The sequence below is a fragment of the Corapipo altera genome, unplaced genomic scaffold, assembly GCF_003945725.1.
Source record: "Corapipo altera isolate COAL_440 unplaced genomic scaffold, ASM394572v1 96, whole genome shotgun sequence".
NCBI lineage: Eukaryota > Metazoa > Chordata > Aves > Passeriformes > Pipridae > Corapipo > Corapipo altera.
The window spans coordinates 1,990,485-2,008,120 of NW_020884962.1; the positions used below are offsets into that span (position 1 = coordinate 1,990,485).

General features: G+C 52.4%; 1 protein-coding gene across 6 annotated transcripts in view; it reads left to right on the top strand.

The window, feature by feature from the left end:
• Positions 1-15,294, top strand: part of MIER2 (MIER family member 2) — a 15,801-nt gene extending 507 nt beyond the window's left edge. Inside the window, exons 2-13 of one of the 6 annotated variants that reach the window (XM_027664242.1) lie at positions 4,057-4,153; positions 4,683-4,831; positions 5,567-5,692; positions 6,342-6,465; positions 7,134-7,243; positions 7,883-7,952; positions 8,729-8,895; positions 9,407-9,488; positions 9,590-9,684; positions 10,481-10,608; positions 11,590-11,726; positions 12,515-15,294. In XM_027664242.1, the coding sequence (XP_027520043.1) occupies positions 4,057-4,153; positions 4,683-4,831; positions 5,567-5,692; positions 6,342-6,465; positions 7,134-7,243; positions 7,883-7,952; positions 8,729-8,895; positions 9,407-9,488; positions 9,590-9,684; positions 10,481-10,608; positions 11,590-11,726; positions 12,515-12,990 (1,761 nt within the window). In that variant the 3' untranslated portion in view covers positions 12,991-15,294. Of the gene's footprint in view, positions 1-368; positions 4,154-4,682; positions 4,832-5,566; positions 5,693-6,341; positions 6,466-7,133; positions 7,244-7,882; positions 7,953-8,728; positions 8,896-9,406; positions 9,489-9,589; positions 9,685-10,480; positions 10,609-11,589; positions 11,727-12,514 lie in introns of those variants that run through there. The other 5 variants (XM_027664245.1, XM_027664243.1, XM_027664244.1 and 2 more) reach the window with 5 other exon arrangements.
• Positions 15,295-17,636: the final 2,342 nt, after the last annotated feature.

Below are 17,636 nucleotides of genomic sequence, written 5' to 3' on the forward strand. Positions count from 1 at the left end.
CCGCGACCCCCGGGCCCCCGAGCCGCGCCCGCCCGGGGCCGGGGTCCTACGGCCGCGGCGCGGGGTGATGGGGCGGGGCGGGGTCCCTCGGGACGCCGAGGCCCCGGGCGGCCGCGGGCCGAGATGCGGGGGCGGGCTGGGGCGGACGGGCGCTGGGGCCGAGCGGGGGGCGCGGGCGGGAGCGGGCAGGGGAAGGGGCTGCTGGGCGGGACTCGGCGGAGAGACGGGGCGAGCGGCGGCGGGGCGGGAGCCCCGCGGCCTGACCCGCGGGAGAGGGGCCGGGGAGAGGCGCTGGAGGGGTCTCCGGGCCGGGGGCTGCGGGACCGCGGGGCGGAGAAGGCGGACGGGAAGGCGTCGGGGCGGAGCGGGAGCCCCGAGGCTGTGGTCCAGCAGGGCCCGACAGCGGTGGTGTGGGGTGGCTGGAGCCGGGATCGGGAGTGCGAAGCTGTTCGGAAGGGCTCGCGGAGCCTGGAAGCGAGAGAGGCCCGGGCAGTGGGAGAGCACGGAGGTCGGGGCCGTTGTAGGGGCAGAGCGCTGGGAAGGGTGGTGGGAACGGTTGGTCTGGGTGGCCAGGATGGTCCTCACCACCTCGATGAGGGGGCCAGGCAGGGACCCCCCACTGCCTCCCCTGTTGCCACATCGTGTTTGTCTTGGTGCCTTGTTCCAAAACGTTTCTGACGTTGTTCTGCCACACTTAGAGCTGGTGATGCCATTCTTCATCGAGCCTTGTCGTGTTCCTCAAATATCCTTGACCTGTTGTAGTGGTTGTTGTGACACATCCACACTTCGTTTCCACCGTGATACCCTCATGGTGACCATGACATGGAATAAGGGTACTGGGAAGACATTGAGGTAGCTGGCTGCTCTGTGGCAGGATTTTGAATCTCTCTGGGGGCAGGGCTTCATTTCCAGGATATTTCAGTGTTATGAATGAGGAAGGTGGTGTCTGGTCTGTCAGCTCATCCACCACAGTTTGGCCTTTGGTGGAGCACTAAGGCTGCTGCATTTGTTTGTGCCAGTGTTACTTGGGCACGTTGTTGGGCCGAAGTGCTGCCCCAGCACCTTCCACCTCTGTGGCTCACACAGGTCTGTCCTGGGGACATCCAGGAGCTGTCACTGGTGAGGTTTGGCTGTGGGGCATCTCTGCTGTGACACTGTGCAGGGCCCTGACTGGGGCCACTGACTGGGACCCTGATCTTCCTGAGCAGTGCGGGAGGTGGCCTGTGTGTCGTGTCATCTGTTCATTCTTTGCTCTTTCAGATGCATAACTTGCAGGACGAATCTGGTTCCATCTGTGCTGCTTCTCTCTGGCTACAGCTCGAGTTTGTAGAAAATGGCCCCATGTCAAGGAGTGTGGACAAGGCAAAGGAACCAGGAATGCTTCTCACTGAGTTTGAAATACGTGTTAGACGGGCTCAGGAAACCACATTAGTTATTAAGGAGTAACAATGGAAAGAGAAACCTCTTTTTCCTCATTTTTTTCAGGAGTGGTTTCAGCCTGGAGGGTTTTCTCTGGGGAAGCACAATTGGCCTTGCACTGGAAAATGGTTTTGTCAGTGCAGAAAGCTCAGACTCTGCCTCTGCCCATGTTTCCTAAACCAGGACTGAGCTTTGATCCGTGTGCTCAAAACCTTGAGTCCACAGGTAGGGAGGGAGTGCTGGAGTCATCCAGAAATACAAACATGAGAGTGAGTAATTGATCAAGCTCTATGTAACTTCTGAGAGGAAAGTTACTCTTATGCCTGAGCACCATAAACTAGCAGGAGGAAAGCGGTGCTGGGGATGGTAGGAATTTAATTTCTCTTTTTTCCCCTCAAGATTAAATGCCCCATGGGCATAGGAGCCAGTTTCCAGGATCACAGTGCAGTGTCAGAATAACTGGAGTTCCTTGCTGCGACCTTTCATGGTGATTGAATCGATCACCAGCAGTAAGAGCAGTGATGCCTGGCCCAGAACCACTCTCAGTGTGTTTCTGGTTCATGCCATGCTGTTGCGTTTCCGCCTCCTGTGTGACACTTGCACCTGAAGTGTCAGACTGCACTTACCTTCAGACAAAGTAACTCCACGTTGTATGGCATCGGCAGTCAGTGCAGTCAGGAATATTCTTTCTGTCATCATTATGTTTTTGAGCCAGACCTACCTTTCTGTCCTATTCCTTTGACTTGTTTCCGTGGTCTTCTGGATTTGTAAGTAATCTGAGGGGTTGTTCAGTTTCACATGGATTTAAATTTGGGCATGGAAGGGGCCATTTGCTTTGTCTGTCACTTGTTTTCTCAGTCCCAGCACAGCAGTGCTGGTTATTCTGTGGTGGCTCCAGCTCATGGCATTCCCGTTTGTTCTGGTGCTCCATTACTGATTCAGAGAAATAAACTTGGGATGGGTTACAAATTGTCACACTGTCATAGTGGCTGTTCCTCTTTATTTCAGTACGTGGTCATTAATAGGAGATCTCATCATTCCTGAAGTATTCTTGACACCTTTTCAAGCCAGCCCATCCATGCCAACAGCTTCAGTCCTTGTTTTCAGAGGCCTTTGCATGCAGTGACTTAGTGATCCCTGGGCAAGGAGGTGCCATCGATCGATGGATCATTGTCTGAGCAAAGGGAGTTCTGCAGATCGCCCAAGACCAGAGGGAGTAAGGGTAGACCACACCCTTTCCATGAAACCACAGTTGCTTGCTTGGACGGATTTATCCAACAGGGATAGTTGGTCACGTTGCAGCAAAGCCCAGCAAAGGCACATGGACACTTCCCCAAGTTATGGAGACATTTCCCGGTATAACCGTCCTCAGAATGGAGGCTGTCTGAATCCTTTCTGTGCCCTTCTCCTTTCATCATCCTCTAACTCTTCCTCTTGTTGCTGGGCTCTCTCTGGAGCCAGAGTGGTCTCCGGGGGGGTTATCTGCTGGTAATAATCGGGCACTTGGGGACAGTGAGTCGCAGTGTCTGCACCATATGGGCTGGAGGCATCTTCTTCATTGTTACGGAATTTGCAGTCTGTATGTTGATAGCTGAAGGCACTAACTTGGAACCCACAGTCTGTTGTGGCTTTTTTGATATATACTTTGCTTTACTGCTAGAGGATAAATTCTAATGTGAAGCTGTACTTTGTTTTCTTGTTAAGTAAGTTGTAAGAGCCTTGTATGGAAGCATTGTAGATGTCCTGGCTCCCACTGAGTGAGTGAGGAGTGATGGTGTACAGCCAAGAGTGTTAATGGCTAAGGATCATACAGAGATGTCATTGGTGACTGGGGGACTGACACTGGGATTTTCTTCCACAGTTGAGTGCTCTCAGTCACGCAAAAGCTTTGGTTATTTACCTGCTTGCTCCCTACCTCAGCTGAATTTGATGAACAGCACTTCCATGCACAGCAGCCCAAGGAGCAGCAGATGTTCTGGGTCGTTTTCCAGGCCTCAGCCCATGCTGCTGCCTGAATTTGTAACTGAGCACTGAATGCCACACTGCAGGTGCCTGTTGGCGGTGTCTGCCTGGCTCAGCCTCTCCCTCCTTGCCTGTACCAGACTCCTTCAGTGCCTGCTCAGCTCTGTGTCTGCTCACCCCCCTGAACGCCCGGGTGCAGTGAGGAGTTAGGGAGAAGCCAGCACGTTGTGGCCGGCTGCTTCGGACTGTCTCTCTGAAGGGTCAGTCCCTAAAAATGCTGTGCTCAGACATGATGTGTGTGTTTAGAATAACAGCTGAGAGTCCAGGTCCTTCTTTTAAGGGAAGATGTAACTCATGAAGGTCAGGTCTTAAACTGGTGAGAGGATAAGTAATGAGTGGAGTGCTGAAGGTAAAATGGATGAAACGGAAGCACATCCTTATGGAGTCAGAGACTAAGGGGAAGCTGAGGAGGCCAGTGGAGAGCAGGCTGGAAAGAACTGTTCAATACACCTCATGAGCTCTCTTTGCACAGCACAGTTCTTAGCACTGTCCTGCAGGGGGTTGGGTAACTTTTGCTTTGAACTTAATTGCATTTGTTGGTGGGGTTGAGTGGATGGAGGGGTGTTGCGTTTTTAAGAAGAGCTGTCTCAGCCATGTTCCTCTCTTTTCCTGAAGGCCTCAGTTGGCCGGCAGAGCCCGAGGGTGGTCCCATACCCAGCCCGCAGCCTATGTCCTGGAGAGCCCGCCCTTCAGAGTGCAGCAGGTACCTCAGGTCAAAGATGCCTCTGTTTGTTGGTCTAGTTTCCAGAGGAAACAAGGTTCCTGTGATCAGCCTGTCTATTTCCTTCTCCTTCCAGCACCTCCCGAGCCTGTTGGTTGATTTTCATACCATTTGACAGAGAAGGAAAGGCTTAAAGATGCCAAAGCTCCTACAGATGTCCATTTGCCCATTCTTGAATAAGGGGTAATTGCCCTAAAAATGCCTGGATGAAGGAAAAGCTGCAGTGTGTGCTCACGTGTTGTGACACCAGTGAATCCAGTCAGGAGAGACACAAATACTCAGAAAACCTTCAGATTCAGCTTCCAGTCAGTTGTGGGACTCGGATGTGCAGAGAACCAGGCTTTGTGCTGGCAGAGTGACTGCTGCCAGTTGTGTTCCCCGTCCCCCTCACTCCGTTCTGACTAATCTCTTCCTCTGGTTTATCATGTCTGCACACACATAAGAAGGGATCATCCCTGGCTTTGTTGCATCTCAAGATTTGGTCTGTGGGGTGCTAGTATCCAAATTCTTATTCCTGCAGTTGTGTCAATGGGCTCAGCTGATCATCGACTGAACCTGGCAGAGATCCTTTCACAGAACTACGGTGTACGGGAAGAAAGGGAGGACGATGATACTCAGGAGAAGCAGAAATCTTTAGAAGAGCTGGAGAAGAGTTTCAGTGCCTCTCAGGTAAAGGCAGCAGGGGAAGGGAAATTACCTGCAGGATTTGCTTGTTTGCTTTTACAGTACTGGTACCAAAAACCTTGGTGAGAAGCCCTGACTCGCTCAGCTGGCAGCACACTGGGCTCAGATCACCCAGCAATGAGTCAGGTTTGCATTTGGATAGGAAGGAATGGTTTTGAGGACACACGACAGCAGTGAATTTTGAAGCCTTCCTCTGCCAAGTAGCTACTCTGGCAGGTGGTCCTGGCTCACCTTGGTGAAGAGCCATCAGCTGCTGGGGCTGTGGTCAGTGTTTCACAGTGGAGGAGCTACAGAGATAAGCTGACATGGTGCTGCTGTGGGTGGTCCCACAGAGACCTTGGTGGAACACAAACCATGTTCTTGGTGACAGGGAGTGTCTCTTCAGGCCAGACACAAGACTAATACAAGGATTTGCTCCTTCCCTTCCTCTGGTTAAATACAGATGTGCAGTTTGGCACCTTTTCACCAGCTTGAAATCTAATATAAAAGAGAAATGTATTTTAAAAATGCCCTAGACTGTATTGCTTTGGGGTGAAAGTTCCTGGCTTTTCCATACCTTTAGAGGAACAGGTTTTGGTGGGCCCTGACAGACCCTGCCTCAGTCGTGCAGCGTTACCCAAGGCTGCCCTGATTCCCTCCGTGTGTCCGTGTTCGTACAGCTGGTGGTCTGCTCTTGTGGTTGTTCTGTTCCTGATGCAGCTTTGTCCTCCTCTTGCTCAGAGCAGTGAAATGCCATTTGAGGAGCTGCTTGCACTGTATGGCTATGAGGCATCTGATCCTATCTCCGAGCAGGACAGTGAGAGCAATGACATCACTCCAAATCTCCCTGATATGACTCTGGATAAGGTGAGAGCTGCTGTTTGCCTCGGTGTTTGTTGCAGGTTACTGTGTTGTGCTGGAGCTCAAGGGGCCTGAGGAGCTCTTTTCAGAGGGGTTTGACCAATGCCAGGGGAAGGGCCTGCCTAGGTCTGGTGTCCCATATGTGTAGAAACATGAATGTAAAGCATTTAGAGACGGGAGAAAGAATATCTGTTTTAAAAAGAATTCGGTAAAAACTTTTTATGGAACTTGGGTTGCAAGTCTTTGCACATAGTTGTGGATCTGTGGAGAGCCAGGGAAGGTTTCTATTTTCCCAGGTGAAGCCATGGCTCCTCCTGTTCTGGCTAAAGTCTGTAGAAATTGCTTTTTTCTTTTTTTCTCTCAGGATCTTTGAGATATTTGCTATGAGTGGAGCTCTACAGAAAGGGCCGTGCTCATCCTCTCTGGCTTCCATAGGTAGCCACTCATGACCCTTGCAAAAGTGCTTCTAGGGAAAATAATCTGGGTGTGGTGGGGAATGTGAGAGAGAATCTGTCTTTGGACAAGCTGTGGGAGGGTGAGGAGATCTCTGGATGTGGCCACTCTTGGCTAGAAATACTTTATTCTAGGCCTCACTCCCCCTCATATATTTTTCTTAATTTAAAAATATTTTTCACTTTCTTGTTGTTGTTAAAAGGAACAAATAGCGAAGGATTTGCTTTCAGGGGAAGAAGAGGAGGAGACACAGTCCTCAGCTGACGATCTGACTCCATCCGTCACGTCCCACGATGCGTCGGACTTATTCCCAAACCAGCCTGGCTGTATGTGTCATAGTTCCTAAGTAGTTGCTGTTCACTTACATGTGATGGTCGGGAAATGCAGGGGAGGGCAAGAATGGTTTTCTTTATTTTGTCAGTTTCCTGACAACAGATTTTCCACTTCCCTTCTGGGGACTGTCCATAAATCTGCATGGCAGTGGCGTTACTGGGCGTTGGTTGGGACAGCATGGAGTGTAGATGAGCAGTGGCATGAGGGGAGAATTGTCTTTAGCTGTAACTCAGAACACTGAGAAAGTGGGAGTTGTTTTGCTACCTGCTGTAATTACAGTGTGAAAGATCAGTACCTCCTCTGACACCGCTACAAGTAAATAAATTCAGTAGCACCAGTGGAGTGATATATTGTGGCAGTTCCTAAATGTTGGAATATGTGGGAAGCCAAAGCAGGTGACAGGGACTCAGCAGGAAGTGATCTTATTCCTTCTCCTATCCTGCAAAATGAAAGAGTTTGAGTTCCCCAGGTTGACCATCACCACCCAAGTGGCAAGTGTACAAATTCTTTTATTTAAAGTGAGAAAATTAAAATACAGGTAAATTGTCACTGCAGACCATGCTGAAAGGAATGTTAGGACAGAAAATGAAGGGAAGGAGAGGGAACATAGAGCAACAGAAAAAAAAATTCATAACTACAGATCTTTTCCTCTCCCACAAAGCAAACAACTTCCTTGCTGATGAAGACAAAGAGCCCTGTTCATCTCCATGTGCTTCCTCCATGGCTGAGGATTCAGAGGTGGATTCCATCCCATCCAACGAGTGTAAGAAGGTAAATGACCTGAGCACATTGGGAAGGGGAGCTCATACAGTGCTCCTGAGTTTGAAGAAAGCGTGGCACCAAAGCACCGTAATATTTCCCCAGTCTGTTGCTCTGTGCCTTGCATTTTGTGGATGGCAGTGGCAGATGTGGGTCACAAGAGGGGTTTTTAATACAATCTTGAAATTATCTTCTGCTTCAGATATGGGAAATCTGTTGTGCCTTAGTAAATTAAATCTGCAGCCTGTAGCCCTATAAAGGTGAAATGCTATGCAATATTCCCAGCAGGATTTACTGAGAGGGAACCATCTTACTAAAGAGAGGAGCAGGCTCCCAAATTCATCCTGGCTGTGAAGGTTGCAGGAAATCTTTTGCGTTAAAAAGCTTTATCTCCAGCCTTAGCTGCTTGCCACAGATCTTTAACATTAAAACTATGTAAATGCCAAGGATCACCGTAGTATGATCTGGTTGGTAGTAAACCTTCTTAGTTACTCTACAAAATAGCCAGGGTTCACTAGAAATAATAGTGACGGCAGGGGCTACCAGTAAATACATCGGCCTCGTGGTGGTGTAGTCCCTAACTCATGAAGTGCAGTCTGCACGGAGCATTTTCCATTTCAGTTTACCCGCCTCTCTGTGGTGGTGTTTCAGGAGATCATGGTTGGACCTCAGTACCAGGCCACTGTTCCCATCCTCCGCTTAAACAGGCACAGGCAAAAAGGTAAGACAGCCTGCTCTTTGTGCCTTGTTTGTGTGGGGCTGCTGGCCCTGGATCACCACTCCTGTGTCTCCAGACTTGGTGCCTCTCAGCACTGACACCCAAATTTACAGCTACATCTGAGCTGGCTTAAATGAGCCTGATTGAATAGGGCTGGGAACACAGGTACAGAAGTGGTGAAGCTCAGTGAGAACTGGGTTGGTGTGACAGGTTTGGAGGAGGGCGTCTCTGCTGTAGCCAAAGGGAAGGTATGTCCTTCTGGAGGTACTCAGATTTATTCTCTCTGACATCTTCCTTAGGTAGCCTGAGTTACTGTCATTCAGTGCTCCCTGGAGCTGATCTGTTTCTTATTTGGTGGGATATCTGCAGAGTAGACAGAGGTTCCTTGATTTGCAGATTGTACCCAATAATGGGTGTAGTACAAGTGCCAGCTTCTTGAGCTTCTGGACAAGAAAGCTAAAGGGGTCTTTAGTTGCCAGGATTAATTAATCACAGCAACAATCTTTGAGAACACGGTAACAAAAGCTTTGTCAGCCAACTCTTCTGAAGCAATGGAAGTGAGCTGAGCCTGTTCTGAGGGCCCTAAAAGGGGTATAAAGAGCTTATCTGCCTCCAAAATCAGGGGGGAACATGCAGTGCCTTGAGAGACGGTTGTCGTCTCTAGTGCTGGGTTGGAGTACCAAGCAAAGGTTTCCTCCCTTTTCTGTCTCCCCCATGCATGTCCACGCAGACCATTTCTCAAAAGCAGCAGAATTCTCTGTTTGATTATCTTATTTCAGTGCTTTTTCTGTTAGCCTATGAGAATGAAGATCAGCTGCTTTGGGACCCAAACATCCTCCCTGAGAGAGAGGTTGAAGAGTTCCTGTACCGCGCTGTGAAGCGGCAGTGGGACGAGCTGTCCGGCAGCAGCCTGCCAGAGGGAGAGGTGGTGAAGGACAACGAACAGGTGAGCTCAGTGGCTCCTGCAGCCCATGCAGACCCAAGTGGTGCTTGCCTGACAGTGCCACATACCCTACAGAGGTCAGAATGAGGTCTAATTCTAGTGACCCCCTGCTCCAGCCTCACAGATAAGTGAGGGTGTACTGCCCAGCTGCGGTGTGAGGAGGTCAGTCACCCTCCCAATGGGAAGACTAGAAAAGCCAGCAGGTCAACCATATCAGAGCAGCTGTGTTTCCTCTAAGTTAGCCTGGTTAGATTCTGGAAGTGAGTCTCCAGGAACACAAAGGCACACCTGTAATCTGCAGAGCTGCTGGTGGAACTGCATCTGTCCAGTCCCGGGGTTTGTAATCCAGTGCCTTAAAAAGTGGAATAATCTCTGCTGATGGTCAAGCAGGGGTTAGCAGCAAGGTGGCTCCTGGGAAATATATGTTTTATGAGACAAACGTGAGTCTTGAGCAGGCTGGTTTGTGGTATGTTGCTCAGGTAGATGCTGTGAGTGATTTCCTTCTGTTTCCTAGGCTTTGTATGAGCTGGTGAAATGCAACTTCAATGCAGAAGAGGCACTACGGAGGTTACGGTTCAACGTGAAGGTTATCAGAGGTGAGAACCCCCCCTTACATGGGTTCTACCCCAGACATCAATGCACATGCAACTCTTTCTAGATTCTGTACATCTCCAATTCCTCTTTCTTTCTGCTATAGATGAGCTTTGTGCCTGGAGCGAGGAAGAATGTAGAAATTTTGAACATGGCTTTAGGGTCCACGGGAAAAACTTTCACCTTATCCAAGCAAACAAGGTAAGGCTGCTCCCCCCAGCTTCTGCTGAGAGCAGGGGAAGGAGGCAGGTGCTTTGGCACCAGAGGTGTGCTTTGGGCCTCGGCTGATGCAGGGAGTTCAGGATTGCCGAGTTCCGGTCCCAGGCTTTGTGTTGACTCATGCCAGCAGGTGATGGGCTGTTCACTGCCCTGCTCTGCCTTATTTTCCAGGTGGGAGAAGTCACAAACACCACTGACCTGCATGAGTGATGTCAGTTAATTACTGATTAGCCCTTTCTGGAGTCTCAAAAGTTCTTTCCAAACTCTCAGCCCTTGCAGTACTTCTGTGAATGAGTGAGTTGAGCATGTGGATGTTTTGTAAAGTCCCCTGGGGTCCTCTAGAATGGCAGATGCTGTTGTAGGGAGAGCTGGGCCACGGGACATGCTGCTGTGCTGGGAGTTGGCAGAACCAGAGAGTCCAGTTCTACCACTGGTTAATTGTGGGCATGTTGATGCTGGCCAGTGAAAATGGATGCAGGTTTGCTCTCTCTGCTAAGTGTGCTGCTGCTGGAAGTGCAGGGAAGTCCTGCACGAGTGTACATGTCTGGCCCACACGGGTCTGTGAGAACAGCTGTGCACTGTGGGGAGTTCTTTCTCTGGCCGATCGCCACCTCGGAAATCTCAGTACGTGCTTCTGTTCTGCAGCATAGATGTGTCCATAGCAATATAAATTTCTGTAATGCACCTAATTTTCTGTGCTGGTTAAATGGGAAAATAGCTCCTGCTCCATGAGATACACCTCGATGCGTGGTGTTCTGACTGGGATGTTTCTCCTCAGGTCCGCACCCGGTCAGTGGGCGAGTGTGTGGAGTATTATTATATGTGGAAAAAATCAGAGCGCTATGACTACTTCACTCAGCAGACTCGTTTAGGAAGGAAGAAGTACGTCCTCCACCCTGGAGCCACGTGCGTGGAATATTCTCACACTAAAATTAGTAATATTAACCTCCCAGTGAAGATTCCTGCTGCAAAGCACCTCCGCTCAATAGACTGCGCCTTCTTCTCTAGAAGGTTTCTTGGGTGGGAGGATGGAGGGATGCACGGGATGTTCTCAGAACACAAACACTGTTGGTGTGGGGAGGGAAGATAAAGAAATCACTGCTTGGATGTATACTTTCTTGTGTTAAAAATAGTTTTGTTTCAGACAAATGCATCCACAAAAGTTAAGGCTGGGGTCAGGGATTCATAGCTGATTTCAAGGAAAGAACTCAGTTTGATGAGGTTTTGGGAAGGGAGCTTTTTAAATTCAAACCCACTATTTCTGATGGTTTGGAATCTGAATTAATTTCCCTGCTGTCGCCCTTTGAGGCAAATTCTTCCCTTTGAAATGTATGCTAATTACAGAAGATACTTTTCAAAATACATCTTTTCAAAAAGGTTGAAAGTGAAATGTCTTAAAAGGTCAAAATGAAATATTGAAGCTGAATCAATTAAAAACATTAGATGAAGGCTTAGATTTTTTTAAAATTCTGATGCAAGAGAGGAAAATACCTGAAACCTTAAATTCTTCCACGGTAGGAAAATATGTTCTCATCACTTGCTCTTTGCTGACACACTACGGACCCACTGCAGTCATTCCATGAAACTGGATGTTCCTGGGCATTTGACCATTTATTTCCCTTTGGAAAAACTGGGGACAGAGCTCTCCAGGAAACTAGAGAGCCTGTTCTGATTTATCATGGGCTGGTCTTGGCCATGCTGCCATCAGCTCCTCGGGGCAGAGTCTAAACTGGGCTCTGCAGACCAAGAAGGGATGGACATTCATTCTAGTGATGTCTCTACAGTCCCGTTGCTTTTGTTGATAGGTTTTAATCCCAGTCACCCTTTTTCCTGCCTGCACTTCTCTGCTTAGAAGGTGGTGGCAAGGCTCTCTCTCTTTCCCCACAGAGATTTCACTGACAATGACCTGGATGGAGTTGAAGTAGAAAACACCAGTCGTTCCCGGAGCTCCCCACCAATTCCCTCTGCAACTGGCTGCCTGAATGCTCACTTTGGTCAAGATCAGATAGCAATAGAGAGCACAGGTAACTTCCTTTTGTTCTATCTGCCATGGGGATCACTTGTCTCCCACAGTCAGTGGCACAGCCCCTCCTTTGCCTTTCTCCTGCTGCCATTATCCTACTGTTGCTCTTCTCCCTGCACCTTGCTGGTGTGCTCACCTTGCCCCCTATTAAATACCAGCCTGTGCAGGTTTTGGTGTGAGCAGAAGAGTCTTGTCTGTCTCTGCATTGACCAGGGGTGACTATAAAACAGTCGTTCCTGTGTTGGGCTCAGAGGGGTGGCCTAGGTCATTCCCAAAGCAAAAGAATTATACACTAACTTTGGGCATCTGAGCAAGGTGCTTCCAGTGCACTGACACAAGCAGCTCCTCCAGAGACTGGGTTAAGGCCCCAGAAGTTGGGCTGTGGGTGCAAGCTGCTTTCAGACAGAGCTGGCTGTGAGAAGACTCACAGGGAACCCGATGTGGGTTCGTTCCCTCACTGTCCTACTGCAGATGAAGGCTTTGTGTGGGCAGCTCCCAGGAGTTGTTGGCATGAGGGGATAGGATTTAGGATTTGGCTTATCTTGGAATGTGTCTGTGAGGTTTCCTTTAATTTCCATAGAAACACTGATGGCCTCCCATCTGTAGTCGGCATCTTGCCTTTCTTTGGTACATGCTGGCAGGGATCTTGATTGCTATAATAAAGAAACATTTGTTTCATCAAACAAATACTGTTGTGATTAGCTGGGGTTGACCCGGGTGTTTGTGCATTACGGACTCATTGTAGCTCTCTTTCCCTTGCTGTGTCCTCTTTCCTCCTCTGTGGTGCAGAGCCCCTGAGCGTGGAGAGCACGGCCTGCAGCCTGGGCAGCATCAGCGAGTCAGGGCAGGGCTACGAGTGCAGCACCCCCTCAGAGACGAATTGCTCCTTTGACCCCACGGAGGAGACGTCCTCAGGCGCTGTGCCAGCGTCCTGCCAACGACACACTGTCCCCCACTCCGAGCCGGAGCTCTTTGCTTTGCCGCCGGCAGGACCAGGACTGTCAGAGAAGCAGGAGACTTTGCAGAGCTCTGGTGAGACGATAACTATGGACTTCACTCTCCCTGCAGACATTAACGAGGGGTTGCCTTTAATTGCCGGCCCTGTGGATTTGGACAGAGACCCAGAGGCAGTGGTGGCCCCTGCGCAAGTGTCCTTATCGGTCACAGATTTTGGTCTCATTGGCATCGGAGATGTAAATAGTTTCCTGACTGCTCATCAGGCTTGCCCGGCACCTGTGGCTCAGTCAGAGCCTCTGTCACAGTGAAAGTCTCCAGTCACAAATTTGTCACAGACCCAGCAAGGACTTTGACCTGACTGAGTGAAATCCTGGAACTTCCACTGTCCTGTAGGGACAGTTTGGAGCTGTTGGTCAGAATCCGTCTTTCCATCCTCCTTGATCCAAGGCTACAGTGAAACCAAACACCTTTCTGCTCCAGTGTATCCTGACGCAATCACGCAGAGTGATGGCTGGCTTTCCTGGGGGGGGAGGTCCATCACCCCCTCTTCTGTTGACCACGTATCACCCCAGGTGACGCCAGGCTGCTCAGAGAGTCCCTGCCTCAGGACAGGGGAAGTGTCCCTTGGCCCCAGTGGGACAGTCTGAGGGCAGAAATGCTTTGAGAACAGGGCTGTGTCTCTGTTATGTTGAGGATGCAGTTCAGGGGTCCGAGAGCTCGGGAGGTCTGCAGGAAGCACAGCCTGCCCAGGCCGCAGGGCAGTTCACTGCAGAGACGGGCATGGCAATGCCAAGGGAAGCTGAGGAGTGTCTTGGCCCTTCTCCCACAGGCAGTGTGTTGCAGTAGGAGTCACTTACTGCAGTCTTCTCCCAACAGCTCTGGATCATGACAGGCAGAAACACTGCTGCTTCCAGCCTCAGGCAGCTCTGTGTTCCTGGTGCCCGCTGTCCACCAGCTGCAGGTGGGTCATGGCCTGGTCCAACCCTTGGGCTGAGGCGTCAGGTCTTGGAAGGGGGATGCTGTGTGGTGCAGCAGCGTTGTGTGCACTTGAGTCCTTCTCACCTTCCTACGCAGTGCTGGCCCAGGGAGAATTGGTATGGGCAGAAATATGAGTTTCTAGAGCCACAGAGTGATGCTGGCCCAGAGCACTGTGATGCTGCCACTTCTGCTGCTGGTGGGGAATGACCTGATCCTCACCTGCTCACAGTGCAAGAGGGTAAAATGCAAATTAAAACTTCTGTAACTTCCCAGTTTGTTCCAACAATTTGTCAGCAGAGGGATGAGGTTACTTAGCTCCCAGAGTGCAAAGCCTGGGACACTGGTGCTAGCTCAGTCTCAGGCAGGGGAGCACACCCAACCCTGGGCATCCCTGCCCCTCCCTCACAAAGCAGACTGTTTTCTGAGAGGAAAGTGTGTCTTTAGTGCCATGCTCAGGGAGGTGACAGGTAGCCCTGTGTGGTGAGGAGGTACTGCCTGCCGTGCAGAGCCACGGGGGCCTGTCCATGGGTGTGCTGGGGTCCAGAGCTGCTTTGCTTCCCACATGTGTTCCAGGTCTGGTGTTTGCCACTGGCTTAAATCCAACGTGTTCTCATTCCCCTTTTTCCATGCAGAGAATGCTCTCCCCTCACCTGCTGAGCAAGGCCCTCGTGCAGATGGTCCCTTCCTCCAGCCGTGTTCTGCAGTTGGGAGGGGGCTTGGGTTGAGGGCTTTTGCTTGCTTTGGTAGAGGCCTTGGGGCTTTGACTGTGCACTTTGCTGCCAGTGGATTTGACAGGTACCTAAACCCACAAGCCTGCATCCTCCTTTTACCTGACCCTGGGAAGTTGTGCTCAGCCCCGCAGGTGGGGCACAGAGGCAGGATGAAGCAGCCTCACGGGATGGCAGGATTAGACCTTGTCTCATCTCCTAAGCCCCAAATCTGTTCTGTGTGCATTAGCAGGGGTTTGCTTTGGTCCCCAGCACTGCTGGGAGGTGCTGAGCCTCAGGCACAAGCAGCTGCCTTCACCTGGTACCATTTTGTCAGCCAAATGTGGTTGGCAGAGGCCTCCCCTCCAGCTGCTCCCAGTGCCTGCTCCACAGTGGAACTGCCCAGGCTGTGATTCCCCTTTCCTGGGGACAAGAGGAATCTCCTTGGCTGAAGGGAGAAGAGGCAGGGTGAGAGTATGGGTAGCCCTCCCAGGGAGGGCCAGGCCTTGGCATCTCCTCCATCAGTTGAGAACATTCTTAGTTTTTCTGAAACCATTTTTTCTTTGGTTTGTTTCAAGCCCTAATGAAAGGAGACAGGAGCTGGGGAAGGCAGAAATCTCTTTATGTCTTTCAGTGTTGTTTACAAATTTGCATGGGGTCTTTCAACACGAGTGTGGGCTTTATCCACATAACTTTGAGGCAGAGGGGTGGAAAAGGCTGGGACAGGGAAGGGGGAGTCACTGAGGGGGGAGGTTTGGTTTTGGTTTTTGTTGGGATTTTCTTTTTCCTTCTTACAAAGCACATTCACTTTGAGCCGCCCAATGCTGGACTCTTCTCCCTTGCCCCCCAGCCCTACACTGTGAAGTGACACTGCCTTGAAGACCCCTCGCTGTTATTTATTTAATTAAAAACCTAATTTGAAAGTGAGTAAGAAGCCTGTCTTCTTTTTGTAGACCAAGATGCAACAGTCCCACGTGTCATGATGGCAGAAGCAAGAAGGGTCTCTGCCTCCGCTGTCTGATCTGTCCTGCCCTGCAGGCAGGGTGGGATGCCCTGTGCCAGGGATGCCATCCCAGCCTGGGAGGACACCCAGCATCCCTGGCTGAGTTTTGCCCCCTGGCACTGTGGGTAGAGGGAGCTGTTTGTTGCTCTTACAGGTGCCCCAAGTTCTCTGAACCCATCAGCCTGTGGCAGGCCCGTGGTGGTGGGAGGCAGGGATCCATCCATGTCTCACCACTTCAGCCAGGAAAAGCATCCTGGGGGTTCCTGCTGCAACTGCATTGTGTTTCCCCACCACAAAGCCCCTCTGTCCCATCGAAAACTCTTTAAATTCTGTTCTCCTGCTTATGCCTGGCTCTGGCCTTCTGTCCTGGGGCCTTGAGGGGCTCTGGCCATGCAGCCCCGTGGCTCTCCCCTGCAGAGGTAGGTACGAGGGTGGGCACAGGGGACAGGAGCAGGTTTCCTGCTTCCTTTGAGGCCCCGGGGTGCAGCAGGAAGGATGGGTGTGCTTGAAGCCCTCATGTGTGGCCGTGGTCACCTCGTTGCATCCTTCGAAATGAAATGCTGTTTTCGGCCCTGTGTGACCCGAGGGTGTGAGAGCCGCAGGGCCGGAGACCCCGGGCTCTGCAGCCCCACCAGGCCCCGGGGGAGGGTCCCGGGCGGGCTCTGCGGCCGCAGCGCTCGGACGGCAGAGGGAGCCAGAGCCCCGCGCCGGGGCCCCCCGTACCCCCCGGTATCCGCGCCCGGGGCGGCCGGGACCCCCCAACCCTCGGGGCCGCCGCTTTCCGCCCCTATGACACCCCCGAGCGCGGGGTTGGGCCGTTCCCGGGAGGCTCCTGTCGCCCCAGCACCGCCCGGCAGCCACGGGCCCGCGTGGGGCAAAGTCCCGCAGTGCCCGCGCCGCTGCCGTGTCGCGCTCCCCCTGCCCGCCCCAGCGCGGGGTCGTGTGCCTGCAGCGGGGGTCCCTGCCCTGCCCTCGGAGCCCCACACTGCCACATCTGTGTTCCCACGGCAGCCACGAGGGTGGCTCAGCAGGACTGCTGAGGGCTGCGATGAGAAGGGGGGATTTATCAGTGGTGAGACAGACTGTGTTAATGCCCACATCCCCTCCATGACGCAACCTGGGCGTCCCACGGGCTCCAGCCTTCCTCACTCCTGCAGCATCTCCCCAGCTCTCCTGCCTCGGGGCTCTCACCTGCTTGGTTGAGGTCTGCAGGCAGCATGTGTGTGGCAAGTCCTGCCCCAGTGCTGTGCCAGGGCCCCCATGGCACTGACAGGCAGGAGGGAGCTGCACTGGGCCACATCAGGGTGGGTTGGAGCAGAGGAAAGCTGGCCTGTGATTCTGCCTCTCTCCCCAGGGCAGCCCCAGAGTGTTTCCAGCTCTGACAGCTTCCCCACAAACAGCCTTGACATTCTCCACAGGCCACTCACACTGCACTTCAATCATCCAGCCCCGCAGCTATCATTTGGGTGGTTTCTGCATTATTTACATTTCCTTCCATTCCTAACCAGGCTTCGGGCCTGGAACAAACAGCCAGGATGCGACTGTCCCTGCTCCCACCAGGGAATTGATGTAGGAGCCGTTGCTCCAACCTCTGCTCCTGTCCCTGCTCTGAGTTCCACCGGCTCAGCACGTCCCCAGCCCCAAAGGGCAGCACTGGAAGCCTGTCCTGCTCCCAGGACGTCTGAGGCTCAGGAAATACAGCCCCATATCTCGGCAGGTAAATCATAGCTCCTGTCTCATCCTCTGTGCTCCCACCGGCCTCTTTGCTCGGTCCACAGGCTCCTGGGAGCCCCTCCTTCCCCTCAACAACCGCTCTCGACACCGAGTCAGCCCCACATCTGCTCTGCTCAAGCCCTCGCCGTCCCTGCCGGTGCAGGCAGAACGTTTTGGAGGCCACGTTCTGCCATTCTTGGATTTTCCTTTTTTTCTCCGTTTTTTTTTCCCCCTCAGGACATAGGCCCGAGGCGATTGGGGCACAGGCGGCTCCCAAAGCGGCCTCTCTCCCTTCCTTCTCCCCTTTTCCCTTGACGCAGCGAGGGGAGGCAGCCGAGCCAAGGCGGGGAGACCAGGCAGGCGGGGCGGGCACCGGGGGACTCGAGAGGGCCGGAGCCGAGGACGCCGGAGCGGGGCCCAAGGAAGCGGCGAGGGGCGAGGAGAGTCTAGGTCCAGAGGGGTTCCCGCCGCGCCCCACACCTGCCCCGGTCCCGGCCCCGGCGCTCCCGCCCCGCCCCGGCCCGGCCCCGGGCGGAGGCACCGGCTGCCGCCC